Raw genomic sequence first — 15,229 nt, 5'->3', positions numbered from 1 at the left:
CTGTTCATTGACCACAGTATTCAACACTATTGTTCCCTCCAAGCACGGATCCTGGACTTCCTGATGGGCAGACCATAGGCTGTGAGGATTGTGTCCTCAGTTCTCTGCTGTACTCCCTGTTCACCTATGACTGCGTGGCTTTGCACAACACCAACTCCATCAAGTTTGCAGACGACACCATGGTTCTAGGCCTGACAGCCAACAACGACAAGTCAGCCAATAGGGTGGAGGTAATTGAACTGGCATTGTGGCGGGACAACAACCTCTCCCTCAACATCAGCAAAGTAAATGAGTTAATTGTTAACTACAGGAAGTAGAAGAGGGAACATCCACATCAATGGGACTGCAGTAGAGAGAGTCAGCAGATTTAAGTTCCACTGCATCCACATCACCGAGGACTTGTCATGGACCAGCACCACCACTCTTGTCAAGAGGGTGCAACATTGTCTCTTCTACTTAAGGCGGCTGAAGACATTCGACATGCCACACCGGGTCCTCTCCAAATACTACTGCTGCACCATCGAGCGCGTCCTAAGCGGTTGCATCACGGCCAGGTACGGGAATCGCTCCGTCCACAACCGCAAGGCCCTCCAGCATGTGGTGAAGACGGCACAGTACATCACTGGGACCGTGCTCCCACCCATCCAGGAGATCTACTCGAAGCGGTGCCTGAGGAAGGCCACAGCATCATGAAGGACCCCACACACCCCAGCCACAAGCTGTCCACTCCCTTACTGTTGGGCAGACAGTATCAGAGCAAGAGGTCTGATACCAACCAGCTCAGAGACAGTTTCTATCTACAAGCCATCAGACTGCTGAACACTTGAACTGGACTTGACCACCTGCTCCGATTCTCCGCACCTTAGCACACATGCACTCACGCAATCACACAGACGTACACTCGCATACAGTGCATTTGGAAAGTATTCAGACCCCTTGACTTTTTCCACGTTTTGTTGCAGCTTTATTCTAAAATGGAATAAATTGTTTTTTACCCTCATCAACCTACACACAATAAACCATAATGACAAAGCAAAAACCCGTTTTAGATTTTTTTGCAAGTGTATTAAAAATAAACAGAAATTTACACATTTACATAAGTATTCAGACCCTTTACTCAGTACTTTGTTGAAGCGCCTTTGGCAGCGATTACAGCCTCGAGTCTTCTTGGGTTTGCCGCTAAAAGCTTGGCATACCTGTATTTGGGTAGTTTCTCCCATTCTTCTCTGCAGATCCTCTCAAGCTCTGTCAGGTTGGATGGGGAGCGTCGCTGCACAGCTATTTTCAAGTCTCTCCAAAGATGTTCGATTGGGTTCAAGTCTGGGCTCTGGCTGGGCCACTCCAGGACATTCAGAGACTTGTCCCAAAGCCACTCCTGCGTTGTCTCTGCTGTGTGCTTAGGGTCTTTGTCCTGTTGGAAGGTGAACCTTCACCCCAGTCTGAGGTCCTGAGCGCTTTGGAGCAGGTTTTCATCAAGGATCTCTCTGTACTTTGCTCCGTTCATCTTTCCCTCGATCCTTACTAGTCTCCCCGCTGAAAAACATCCCCACAGCATGATGCCGCCACCACCATGCTTCACCGTAGGCATTCAGGCCAAAGACTTCAGTCTTGGTGCCTTTTGGCAAACTACAAGCGGGCTGTCATGTGCCTTTTACGGGGGAGTGGCTTCGTCTGGCCACTCTACCATAAAGGCCTGATTTGGTGGAGTGCTGCAGAGATGGTTGTTCTATTGGAAGGTTCTACCATCTCCACAGAGGAAATCTGGTGCTCTGTCAGTGACCATTGGGTTTTTGGTCACTTCCCTGACCAAGGCGCCTCTCCCCCGATTGCAGTTTGGCCAGGCGGCCAGCTCAAGGAAGAGTCTGAGTGGTTCCAAACTTCTTCCATTTAAGAATGATGGAGGCCGCTGTGTTCTTGCGGACCTTCAATGCTGCAGAAATGTTTTGGTATTGTTCCCCAGACACAATCCTGAAGCGATAGGAACTGCAAGCAAGTGCCTTAGAAATCTAGATCCACATAGAAAACCCATTGAAAGGAGAGTGACCTCAAAAAAAGAAATCCTGGATGGTTTATCCTCGGGGTTTCGCCTGCCAAATAAGTTCTGTTATACTCACAGACATAATTTTAACAGTTTTAGGAACTTTAGTGTTTTCTATCCAAATATATGCATATCCTAGCTTCTGGGCCTGAGTAGCAGGCAGTTTACTTTGGGCACACTTTTCATCTCGTCGTGAAAATAGCGCCTCCTAGCCTTAAGAGGATATTTAAGGCAATTGAGACATGGTTTGTGTATGCCATTCTGAGGGTGAATGGACAAGACAAAATATTTAAGTGCCTTTGAACGGGGAAAGGTAGTAGGTGCCAGGCGCACCGGTTTGAGTGTGTCAGGAACGCCAAAGTTGCTGGGATTTTCATGCTCAACAGTTTCCCGTGTGTATCAAGAATGGTCCACCACCCAAAGGACAACCAGCCAACTTGACATAACCGTGGGAAGCATTGGAGTCAACATGGGCCAGCACCCCTATGGAATGCTTTCAACATCTTGTAGAGTCCATACCTTGACAGATTGAGGCTGTTCTGAGGGCAAAAGTGGGTGCAACTCAATATTAGGAATGTGTTGCTAAGGTTTTGTACTCTGTGTGTGTGTGTATATACATTCATGCTCACACACATTGCAACTGCTGCTACCAGACTCTTATTATCATTGCTAAATACTGAATAATTTTTTTAAAAAATCCCAAAATGTTCCCCAAAACACGTGTAAATATTGGACTATGAAATTGTGCCCTCCTGTAGTATACTTATGCTCAAATGTTTGTTATATTCTACTGAGCCAGTTACGTTATGTTTGTATCATCTTTTATTATTTCTTGTTGTTGCATTGTCGAGAAGGACCTTGCGAGTAAACATTTTGCTGGACGGTGTACAGTATACCACGTGTGTATCCATATGACTAATACAACTTGAAACATGCTCATGACTGTAATTATCCATGTGTGAACGCAGTCAGGAAGATTACCATAAATAGTGTTATTGATTAACATATACAGTAAGTAGGCCAATTCTATATCACTCGTTAGGAAAAATCTTAAGCTGTAATGGATAGTACTGCTTGGTCTGATCAAATGAACATCATTTAATGATATACAGTATGTAATGAACCATATGTAGGTCAGTTTTGATACGTTTATTGGGGGGAAAAATCTTTAGCTTAATGGATTAGGTATTGCTTATTTTGATGTATTAGAATGAATGAGAAATTAGCTGTGTATAGGACTCTGATGCTCTTTTGACTACAAGTTCACCTCTATCTCCCTCGCACTCTTGCTCTCTCTGTAGGTTTGGCTCACTGCCATGTACAATAAGCTGAAGTCAGCCACATTCTTCTGGCCGGGTGCTGATGTGGCCATCAACGGAAGATTGCCCGACTTCTGGAAGATGTATGACAGGTGAGAGACTTGCATAATGATATGTCCTGTTTGTGGGCACAATAAAGAGGAGTATCTAATAAGATAGCTAATGATCCTATAACGAATACCATTTTTTAAATTTTTTATATAAAATATGACTGTTATTTGGAGCATTTTTCTGCAATGTAGTGTGTTCAAGCTATCCATAGTGATACTAAGAATAAAAGTGTTTCTTTCTACCAGGAACATCCCATTCGAGGAGAGAATCTCAACCATATTTCAATGGCTGAATTTGCCTCAAGGGGAAAGGTATATTATGCATCTCATAACCATTATATACTGTAATCCTAATTTTGAAGGACAGACCAAACACTTACAGTGGGGAGAACAAGTATTTGATACACTGCCGATTTTGCAGGTTTTCCTACTTACAAATTACAGACCTCTACATGCTTTGTATCATAGGTACACTTCAACTGTGAGAGACGTAATCTAAAACAAAAATCCAGAAAATCACATTGTATGATTTTTAAGTAATTCATTTGCATTTTATTGCATGACATAAGTATTTGATCACCTACCAACCAGTAAGAATTCCGGCTCTCACAGACCTGTTCGTTTTTCTTTAAGAAGCCCTCCTGTTCTCCACTCATTACCTGTATTAACTGCACCTGTTTGAACTCGTTACCTGTATAAAAGACACCTGTCCACACACTCAATCAAACAGACTCCAACCTCTCCACAATGGCCAAGACCAGAGAGCTGTGTAGGGACATCAAGGATAAAATTGTAGACCTGCACAAGGCTGGGATGGGCTACAGGACAATAGGGAAGCAGCTTGGTGAGAAGGCAACAACTGTTGGCGCAATTATTAGAAAATGGAAGAAGTTCAAGATGATGGTCAATCACCCTCGGTCTGGGGCTCCATGCAAGATCTCACCTCGTGGGGCATCAATGATCATGAGGAAGGTGAGGGATCAGCCCAGAACTACACAGCAGGACCTGGTCAATGACCTGAAGAGAGCTGGGACCACAGTCTCAAAGAAAACCATTAGTAACACACTACGCCGTCATGGATTAAAATCCTGCAGCGCACGCAAGGTCCCCCTGCTCAAGCCAGCGCATGTCCAGGCCCGTCTGAAGTTTGCCAATGACCATCTGGATGATCCAGAGGAGGAATGGGAGAAGGTCATGTGGTCTGATGAGACAAAAATAGAGCTTTTTGGTCTAAACTCCACTCGCGGTGTTTGGAGGAAGAAGAAGGATGAGTACAACCCCAAGAACACCATCCCAACCGTGAAGCATGGAGATGGAAACATCATTCTTTGGGGATGCTTTTCTGCAAAGGGGACAGGACGACTACACCGTATTGAGGGGAGGATGGATGGGGCCATGTATCACAAGATCTTGGCCAACAGCCTCCTTCCCTCAGTAAGAGCATTGAAGATGGGTCGTGGCTGGGTCTTCCAGCATGACAACGACCCAAAACACACAGCCAGGGCAACTAAGGAGTGGCTCCGTAAGAAGCATCTCAAGGTCCTGGAGTGGCCTAGCCAGTCTCCAGACCTGAACCCAATAGAAAATCTTTGGAGGGAGCTGAAAGTCCGTATTGCCCAGCGACAGCCCCGAAACCTGAAGGATCTGGAGAAGGTCTGTATGGAGGAGTGGGCCAAAATCCCTGCTGCAGTGTGTGCAAACCTGGTCAAGAACTACAGGAAACGTATGATCTCTGTAATTGCAAACAAAGGTTTCTGTACCAAATATTAAGTTCTGCTTTTCTGATGTATCAAATACTTATGTCATGCAATAAAATGCAAATTAATTACTTAAAAATCATACAATGTGATTTTCTGGATTTTTGTTTTAGATTACGTCTCTCACAGTTGAAGTGTACCTATGATAAAAATTACAGACCTCTACATGCTTTGTAAGTAGGACAACCTGAAAAATCGGCAGTGTATCAAATACTTGTTCTCCCCACTGTACATCTTTTGAGATGACTCTTTTACCCGAGTGTGTAATCTGTGTCCCTTTTTTTTCCCTCTCGTAGGCCTGATTTCTACACTCTGTACCTGGAGGAACCAGACTCTGCTGGCCATCGATACGGACCAATGAGCAGTCAGGTAGGATCCAGCTCTACTCATTAAACCGACCAATCCATTGAGGAAGTAATTCATAACCAATCAAAACAGGCCCAGCAAAGGCACCCTCTGTGCTGTCTGAAACAACAGGTTTTCAGGGGAAATGGAAAGAAAGCCTGTGTGTCGCCTTTGTCGTAACCTAACATAGCAGGCGTTCTGAGCAGCGTTTTCTTTCTGGTCCTTAAGAGAAAAAAAATACTATTGGGGGAGGTTATCTTTTGCACCGTTGTACCAATCCAGTAAATGTGGAGGAGGAGTTAAGATGGAAGTCGCGGTTATCTTTTGGACTTCCACTTTTGGACTTTAACAAGGCGACACTCCATCTTAACTCCTCCTCCACATTTACTGGATTGGTACAACGGTGCAAAAGATAACCTCCCCCAATAGTATTTTTTTTCTCTTAAGGACCAGAAAGAAAACGCTGCTCAGAACGCCTGCTATGTTAGGTTACGACAAAGGCGACACAGTGACATCAGTCAAAACAAGACATGTTATCAAGAACAAGATAAAAACTATCTGAAATTAGCCACCTACGATTCCCCACATTGTAGTTTCTTGTCAATTGTTGCTTGCTATCTGGAATCACAACACCTAGCCTCCAGAATCACAACAACATATGGCCTTCTTCCCCATTGAAGCGTGCACATTGTTTTTGTGACATTGTTAGCTAACCCGTCTATAACGTGTTGTTGTGTTCTATGTTGTTATTAGTCTTGTATGTATCCGTCACCACAAAAAGTTCCCCCTCGGCCCGCATAAAAAATAGTACAGTTTACTAAAGAATACTATCGTACTTCCAATTGAAATCTGTAGTAAACTGTAGAATTCTATACTCCACACTAGTGTCCCTCGATCGTATAGTCCTTCTATAGAATTTTGCAGTATCCTGGAGAATACTATACTACACACTGTAGTATCCCTCGATCATGTAGTTTAGTATCCATCGATCTGAGCCTCCCACTCTTTCTAGAAGGCCAGCATCCCGGAGTCGCCTCTTCACTGTTGACTATGAGACTTGTGTTTTGCGGGTACTATTTAATGAAGCTGCCAGTTGAGGACTTGTGAGGAGTCTGTTTCTCAAACTAGACACTAGGGCAGGGCGGTATACCGTATTTTATGATATACCGGTATTGATGCAGGGACCGGTTTGGGTTTTTACTTTAATTTCTATACCGGTATTTGAATGTTTGGTTTGTTAAATGTGATATGCCATGGGTAATGTCAATTTTTATAGTTTACTTCACTACTTGAGTCATCTCTCTCCGCTCTCGCTCCGTGCCACTTTCTACACAGGCCTAGCCACGCACCCTGTCACTCAAGGAGCGCATTTGATGTTCCTCAACCAAGAGACACTTGCGTTCAGTCTGCATGGTCAACGCAGCACATACAATGTCGATGACAACAATGCTGTTTTCACTTTGCTTCTTAATATAAATCCACTAGTGTTCTATAATGACACTGTTAGTTTGTGTTTCTTACATCAGCAAACAACAAGTTTGTCTTTTCTTAGCAAGTTGCCCTAAATCTTGTGAGATGCTAATTGTTAGCCGCTAATGCTAATAACTAGCTAATAAATGTACTGAGTCAGAGCAAACGTAGCTAGCTAATACAGCCTGATAATACCAGTGATGGTGTAGACCTAAATCAGCATGTTGTTTGTGCAACAGTATCTTCTAAATCAAAGAGGAATATGCAAAGCAAGAATATGTTAGCTACATGAAGTAGCTAAGAGAACATGCAATGTAGCCAAAGATTATAGGATCCCCTAGGAAACACTTATCAACACTTTAGTTCCTACCCTGTCACAATAACTCCTCCCTGGCACTTTAATTTGTTGTCATCTCAATCAACACTATTCAAAATGCCCACTATTATATTCTAACTATAGAATTGCAATAGTCATTCTATTTCCATGATTCCAACAGTTTTGCTCTAATTCACAAGTCAAATTGCAGTTGCAAGATTTGGTTTAAAATAAGTCCTAGATTATTTGCCCATATCGTGCAGCCCTACATGACAGTGTGGAAATGATCTCAATTGAGCAGTGGTGTAAAGTACGTATGTAAAAATACTTTCAAGTACTACTTAAGTCTTTTTATTTCTTTGTATCTGTACTTTACTTTACTATTTTTATTTTTGACAACTTTTACTCCACTACATTCCTCAAGAAAATACTGTACTTTTTACTCCATACATTTTCCCTGACACTTAAAAGTACTCGTTACATTTTGAATGCTTAGCAGGACAGGAAAATGTTCCAATTCGCGCACTTGTCAAGAGAACATCCCTGGTCATCTACTGCCTCTGATCTGGAGGACTCACTAAACACAAATGCTTTGTTTGTAAATTAGGTCTGAGTGTTGGAGTGTACCCCTGGCTATACGTAAATAAAAACAAGACAATGGTGTGATCTGAAATTAATTATTTATAGTTTTTACTTTTGATACTTAAGTACATTTTTATCAATTACATTTACTTTTGATACTTAAGTATATTTAAAACCAAATACTTAACTTTTACTCAAGTAGTATTTTCCTGGGTGACATTTACTTGAGTAATTTTCTATTAACATATCTTTGCTTTTACTCAAGTATGACAATTTGTTACTTTTTCCACCACTGCAAATGAGTTCAGGAAATGCAGAAATGATAAGTGCAGAAATTTGTTTTGGTTGAAGTTAGGGCTGTGCGATATGGCCTAAAAGTAATATCTCAACAACAACAAAAACATTTATCGTGAATCGTCCAAAAATCTCTCAATTTCTTGTTTTTCTCTAAACAAATCAAAAAAGGCCATGACATAATTCTTAATTGAATTTTCTTTATTAAAATTTAAAAAATATACAAAGCCTCGAGGCCTATTTGTGCAAAACAAATGACCTCCACACATCTATTCTATTTTTTAGGAATGTTTGACTACTAGCTGTTTGAATTAGTCATTTATATAATAATTTTGTTTGAAAATGCTAATTTGTTATGATTAAAACAGCCTGTGGTTATTTGCTTTTGGATTGGCAGACCATAGATCGGCTGTTGTGGAAAAATAAGAAACACTAGCCAGCTTCTCTGCGACTCTTTCGCGTGTAGCAGTGTATAATCGCAGCAGGGCTTCGTTCGTGAAATACTTGCGGCTTGGCAGTTGATATGTGGTCAACTGTACCTAGCAGCTTTTTAAAGCCTGGCTTTTCTGCTGTAAAGATTGGAACTATATATTTCGCTATGTAATAGGTCACTGCATCCGTTATCTCCTTCCACCTCAAACTTTTCTTGTAATAAGGGATTACGTTTGAAAAGGATGCGGCTATGGTTGTCTTTTAGCAGACGTTTTGGGAATCGGGCGACTGGAATCGGAATTGCTTACACGGAACCCAAACCGGCTGCGCGCGTGCGCTATCGTGCATACATTTTTTTTTTATTATCTCGCTACACCAAACGCGATCACAACAAGCAGGTTAAAATATCAAAACGAACTCTGAACCAATGACATTAATTTGGGGACAGGTCGAAAAGCATTAAACGTGTATGGCAATTTAGCTAGTTAGCTTGCACTTGCTAGCTAATTTGTCCTATTTAGCTAGCTTGCTGTTGCTAGCTAATTTGTCCTGGGATATAAACATTGAGTTGTTATTTTACATGAAATGCACAAGGTCCTCTACTCCGACAATTACTCCACACATAAAAAGGCCAACCGAATCGTTTCTAGTCATCTCTCCTCCCAGGCTTTTTCATCTTTGAATTTATATGGTGATTGGCATCTACACTTTCATAGTATTACCACGACGACCGGCAAAACATTTTGTCTTTCAATCACCCACGTGGGTATAACCAATGAGGAGATGGCACATGGGTGCCTGCATCTATAAACCAATGAGGAGATGGGAGAGGCAGGACTTGCAGCGCGATCTGCGTCAGAAATAGGAATGACTTCTATTTTAGCCCTTGGCAACGCAGATGCTTGTTGGCGTGCACGAGCAGTGTGGGTGCAATAATTGAATAACATGGATTTCTAAATTTATTTTGCGACGTGTCTGGTCAGCATGTTAGTCTCACGCATTCCTCCCATTTCACTGCGTGTTTCAGCTGCAGGTGATGGAAGAGGTTGGTTGTGTTGTTGCTTTTCGTAGCAATTGTCTTTCGACACACAGGACATTCGTTTGCTGAATATCAGACCTCTTAAACCCGAACCACTTCCATATTACTGAAAAAACATTGCTGCCCTTTTTGGGGGTGATTTCATCCTCAAGAGATGCTGAGCTGCAAGCATTTCGCTACACTCGCATTAACATCTGCTGTATTAACATCTGTGTATGTGACCAATAACATTTGATTTGATTTGAGCTGGCTTCCTCACTTTCGATTTTGGTGGAACTCTTACCGCCGCTACACTTCTCCGGCGTGGATACGATTTGTGAAAGGCTGTCTAAGCTTGTGATGGTGGACAACCTCTGCACGTGTTGGCACGCAATTAGGACATGATTCAACATTGGGCTGACAGAGAAGAGACAGTGAAATGCTGCATTTGTAAAACGTTACAACATTATAACAGAACCTCAATTCTTGCGATAGTGCGATATGGAAAAAGCCTCTAAAACATAAACTCGAATATATCGGGGGGAAAAAACTCAATATATCGCCCAGCCCTAGTTCAAGTTGATTTGAACAGTATAAAACAATCATAATGGAGAAAGACTCATTGAAATCACTTAGAATGTATGTGTTGCCACCCTAGGATCACTCACTACTCGTAAAGCAAATGTAGAACTTTTATTATTAAAAAACTAAAATACCGTCCAATGTTTTTAAAATACTGTGATATAATATTTTGGCCATATCGCCCAGCCCTACTAGACACTCTAATGTACTTGTCCTCTTGGTCAGTTGTGCACCGGGGCCTCCCACTCCTCTTTTTTATTCTGGTTAGAGACAGTTTGTGTTCTGTGAAGGGAGTAGTACACAGCGTTGTACGAGATCTTCAGTTTCTTGGCAATTTCTCGCATGGAATAGCCTTAATTTCTCAGAACAAGAATAGACTGACGAGTTTCAGAAGAAAGTCTTTGTTTCTGGCCATTTTGAGCCTGTAATCGAGCCCACAAATGCTGATGCTCCCTCCAGATACTCAACTAGTCTAAAGAAGACCAGTTTTATTGCTTCTTTAATCAGAAGAACAGTTTTCAGCTGTGCTAACATACTTGCAAAAGAGTGTTCTAATGATCAATTAGCCTTTTAAAATGAGCTTGGAATAGCTAACACAACGTGCCATTGGAACACAGGAGTCATGGTTGCTGATAATGGGCCTCTGTACGCCTATGTAGATATTCCATTAAAATCTGCCATTTCCAGCTACAATAGTCATTTCCAACATTAATAGTGGCCTCACTGTATTTCTGATCAATTTTATGTTATTTTAATGGACAAAAATTTTGCTTTTCTTTCAAAAACAAGGACATTTTGAAGTGACCCCAAACATTTGAACGGTAGTGTATGTCCATTTTACTGTGGTTAAAATTCATTAAAATGTTGATGGTAGTATGATAAACTAAAGAAAGTATACATTTATCAAGTTTGACATTTCTATGTTAGCTTTTTGAAAATACTAATTAATGGACCAAAATGCTAACTCAAAATGGATAGGTAGATGCAAAAATGTCATTTCAGCCTGTGATGCCTGGCCTGTACAAGAGTACACCAAAATTACTTCTTAGATCAGTTACTTCCACTAGATACACGAAATGACCAAAAGTATGTGGACGCCTGCTTGTCAAATGTTTAATTCCAAAATCATGGGCATTAATATGGAGTTGGTCCCCCCTTTTGCTCCTATAACAGCCTCCACTCTTCTGGAAAGGCTTTCTATTAGACGGGGCTTGCTTCCATTCAGACACGAGCATTAGTGAGATTGGGAACTGATGTTGGGCGATTTTTAGGCCTGGCTCTCAGTCGGGGTTCCAATTCATCCCAAAGGTGTTCCATGGAGTTGAGGTCCGGGCTCGGTGCAGGCCAGCCAAGTTCTTCCACACCGATCTTAACAAACCATTTCTGTATGGACCTCTCTTTGTGCACGGGGCATTGTCATGTTGAAACAGGAAAGGGCCTTCCCCAAACTGTTGCCACAAAGTTGGAAACCCAGAATTGTCTAGAATGTCATTGTATGCTGTAGCGTTAAGATTTCCCTTCACTGGAACTAAGGGGCCTAGCCAGAACCATGAAAAACAGCCCAGACCCGTACTTCAGCGGTTCCGTTCTGGTTACTTGTGTGGCCTACCACTTCACGGCTGAGCCGTTGTTGCTCCTAGACGTTTACACTTCACAATAACAGCACTTACAGTTGACCGGGGCAGCTCTAGCAGGGCAGAAATTTGAGGACTTGTTGGAAAGGTGGCATCCTATGACGGTGCCATATTGAAAGTCACTGAGCTCTTCAGTAAGGCCATTCTACTGCCAATGTTTGTCTATGGAGATTGCATGGCTGTGTGCTCGATTTTATACACCTGTCAGCAACGGTGTGGCTGAAATAGCCAAATCCACTATTTTGAAGGGGTGTCCACGTACTTTTATTTATTTATCATTGCAAAGGTTGGCTACTTTGAAGAATCTCAAATATAAAATAGATTATGATTTGTCTAACACTTTTTTGGTTACCACATGATTCCATATGTGTTATTTCATAGTTTTGATGTCTTCACTATTATTTTACAATGTGGGAAATAGTACAAATAAAGGAAAAACCCTTGAATAAGTAGGTGTTCTAAAACCTTTGACCAGTTGTATATATGCTTAATTTAGAGTTATTTATGCAACTATAGTTGTGATACAAACGTTAGGCTATATGTTTCGATTTTTTTTTAATACATTCTAAGGCTGCATGATGCAACTCCAATGCTGATTTGAAAAAAGTCACATGGAAGGCATGAGCTCTGCTTTGTTTGTTGCGTAGGCTGTACATACTTCATCCATCTCTCATTCCCAATTTGACAAGCACTTGATAATGCCTCGAATTTCCCAGCGGCATCCCCCTAGTGTGGCCGTAATGCCTTTCGCGGCCAATGGCCGCTGTGCCCTTGGGCTGAATATTATAATTCCCTTCTCGCGGCTGTTCCGAAGCACCTCTCACTCACTCAGCTGTGTAGTGCTAGGGCAAAAACCAAAATGTGCACCCCTTAGGGTCCCGAGGACCGAGTTTGGGAAACCCTGGCCTAGAACCTGTCTAACGTTTAGATGTTACAATTGTAATAAAATAAAAATAAAATTGCTAAGGTGTTGTCTCATCCGTTGCATTGCTCAGAACTGTTGACCCAACTCAATAGGTGGTCTGTCACGAACCTGTCTTATGTTCTGGTTGAGGTGTTCTCATTAAACAGTAATTGGCGTAATCTGGTAGTTTTGCCATTTTAGCTAACCCTAGTCTGCAGGTCTTATTACAATATACTAGTCATGTCCACAAAAACACTACAGTGAATACTAGTGTACTACAGTCAGATTCGCAAAAACACTACATTGAGTACTTTAAAAATGTTTTTACCTTAATTTATACAGGTTTTTCTCATTGAGATAATGTCTCTTTTCCAAGAGAGACCTGGTCCAATAGCAGCAGGGGAAGCATACTACAGTCATCCGCAAAAACACTACACCTAATACTACAGTAGTCTGTAAAAGTCTGTAAAAACACTACAGTGAATACTGTAGTATATAAATATAATATACTATAGTATTTTTTTTTTCAGGTGGGAGAAAATAAATGTTATTTGAATTGAATGACTGTGTTTGCAGGTGATTGAGGCCCTGCTGAACGTAGACAGGTTGTTGGGATTTCTAATGGACGGCCTGAAACAGAAGAACCTACACCACTGTGTCAACCTGGTGCTCCTGTCTGACCACGGTGAGCAGTGTTGCCACAACACACAGTCAGATCCCACTGTACACAGACAGTACTGTATTAGTCTGTGGTCACTGCGATCAAAAGTAGATTCAGCATCCTTAATTTATACACAGCATTCAGATTTAACGGTAGATACTGTAGGATGGGAAAGTGAATAGACTTATTCCTTGTGGCGCAAAGGGCCTCGGAAAGGAAAAGTACAGTACAGGACAAAAGCACTAGAAAACAATGTGGAAGCCAGGGAGGCGGAGGAAATGGACTCATTTAACGTCTTTTGACGTGAAAGATAAGTGTTGAAGTACTTCATTTTATGGCTCTGCTGTAAATCTGAAGGGATGCAATCGTGAGGATCTGCTACTACTCAACATGAAAGAGGTCTAGGGAAGAAGAGATGAAGTAAAGATTTTCCTCCATTCCTTAGTGAACCATAAAAACAATGAGCTCATATCGCAAGTCAGTATCTGCCAGGAGAATGATGACAAACATCCCTTAGCTATTATATAATGGCTACATTACTGTCCTCATAACCTAGTAATCCACTATCAAACTGGCTTATTGAGTCATTTAATTTACATGCAACAGCTTTTATTGTACTAGTAGCACAAATGACATAGCACTTAGCATCGTAGTCAATATTTGCATATTACCACAAGACCCACAATATTTTTGTAGAACTCTTCTATATTACCATATTGTTCTCTAAGCTATAGCCTCTGCTCTGGGGCCCTCCATTGTGGGGGGGAGTTTGAATGTTTACTGTCTGCCATACATACTCAGCCTTTGCTGAGACCTAGCACCTGATGCGTGGAAATCGCATGCCAGAGCGGAAACCGTTGAAAAACGAGGTCAGTGTGAACGTTGAAACACCATGACTGTGAGCTGAGCGTGAGGAAGCCAGGGAGGTTCACAGGGGAGAGGTCTGTGAAGAAGATGCACGCAACATCTGCATTACATGTGACGTGGCTAGTCTTGTAATTACGCATGTAAAGGATGAGCCGATAGCTGCTGGCCGCTCAACTGGCCTTGTAATAAGCTCCACGTTGCAGGGTTGTAATTTTGATGTTGGGTTTGTTGGTTGGTGGGTGATATACAGCATATGGGAATATCCTTTTATTTAGGCTTTTATTTATTTTTTGTCATGAAAAGGTTGTCGTTTTCACATCTGCTTTTGAAATTCATTGATTATGAAATGAGGATGGAATCCTAGTATCAATAGTCAGTGTAAACAATTTCAAGTATATAGTATGCTGACATACTGTATATGAACTTCCTCTGTTGCAGCTTTGTTCTCTCTCTGAAATCTGGTACAGATAAGACCGTGTAATTATGGTGCCGTTTGAAGTCCTATACTGTTGTTTCTCGTCCTCCATTTCACTCTGCTTGCTATTGCTCTGACTGCCCAGTTGCCAGGAACAACAATACAAACAACAGTGACTGTTTTTTTTTACTGTTGACCTGTGTGTGTGTGTGCGCATGTACTGTAATTGCAGGAATGGAGGAAGCGTCCTGCAAGAAGGCTGCATTCGTGAACTCGTACCAGGACAACGTGGATGACTTCACTGTTGTCCAAGGCCCTGCTGCACGAATCCGACCCAAGAGAGTCCCTGAAGACTTCTACTCCTGTGAGTTTTTGTTGATGATAACGTGTCACTTTCAACTGTCTTCCTGCCCTTACATTTCAATTCCATCCAGTGTTACAGCTGGTTCCAATTTGCTTCCTTCCACTTGGCCCTTACCCTTTGATGATATATAACAAGATGGTGCCGATAGACATGGTCACCCTGTTCATGGCTCCTAAGCAAC

General features: G+C 41.8%; 1 protein-coding gene across 2 annotated transcripts in view; it reads left to right on the top strand.

Moving 5' to 3' along the window:
- The window catches only part of LOC139583200 (ectonucleotide pyrophosphatase/phosphodiesterase family member 1-like), a 67,543-nt gene that overhangs the window by 21,710 nt on the left and 30,604 nt on the right, over positions 1-15,229 (top strand). For both annotated transcript variants that reach the window (XM_071414031.1, XM_071414032.1), the window contains exons 9-13: positions 3,340-3,449; positions 3,654-3,719; positions 5,461-5,533; positions 13,318-13,426; positions 14,917-15,048. In XM_071414031.1, the coding sequence (XP_071270132.1) occupies positions 3,340-3,449; positions 3,654-3,719; positions 5,461-5,533; positions 13,318-13,426; positions 14,917-15,048 (490 nt within the window). The remainder of the gene's footprint in view (positions 1-3,339; positions 3,450-3,653; positions 3,720-5,460; positions 5,534-13,317; positions 13,427-14,916; positions 15,049-15,229) is intronic.

The sequence above is a fragment of the Salvelinus alpinus genome, chromosome 8 (genome assembly GCF_045679555.1).
Source record: "Salvelinus alpinus chromosome 8, SLU_Salpinus.1, whole genome shotgun sequence".
Lineage (NCBI taxonomy): Eukaryota > Metazoa > Chordata > Actinopteri > Salmoniformes > Salmonidae > Salvelinus > Salvelinus alpinus.
The sequence above is the reverse complement of the archived record's forward strand: the minus strand, read 5'-3'. Positions and strand labels throughout refer to the sequence as shown.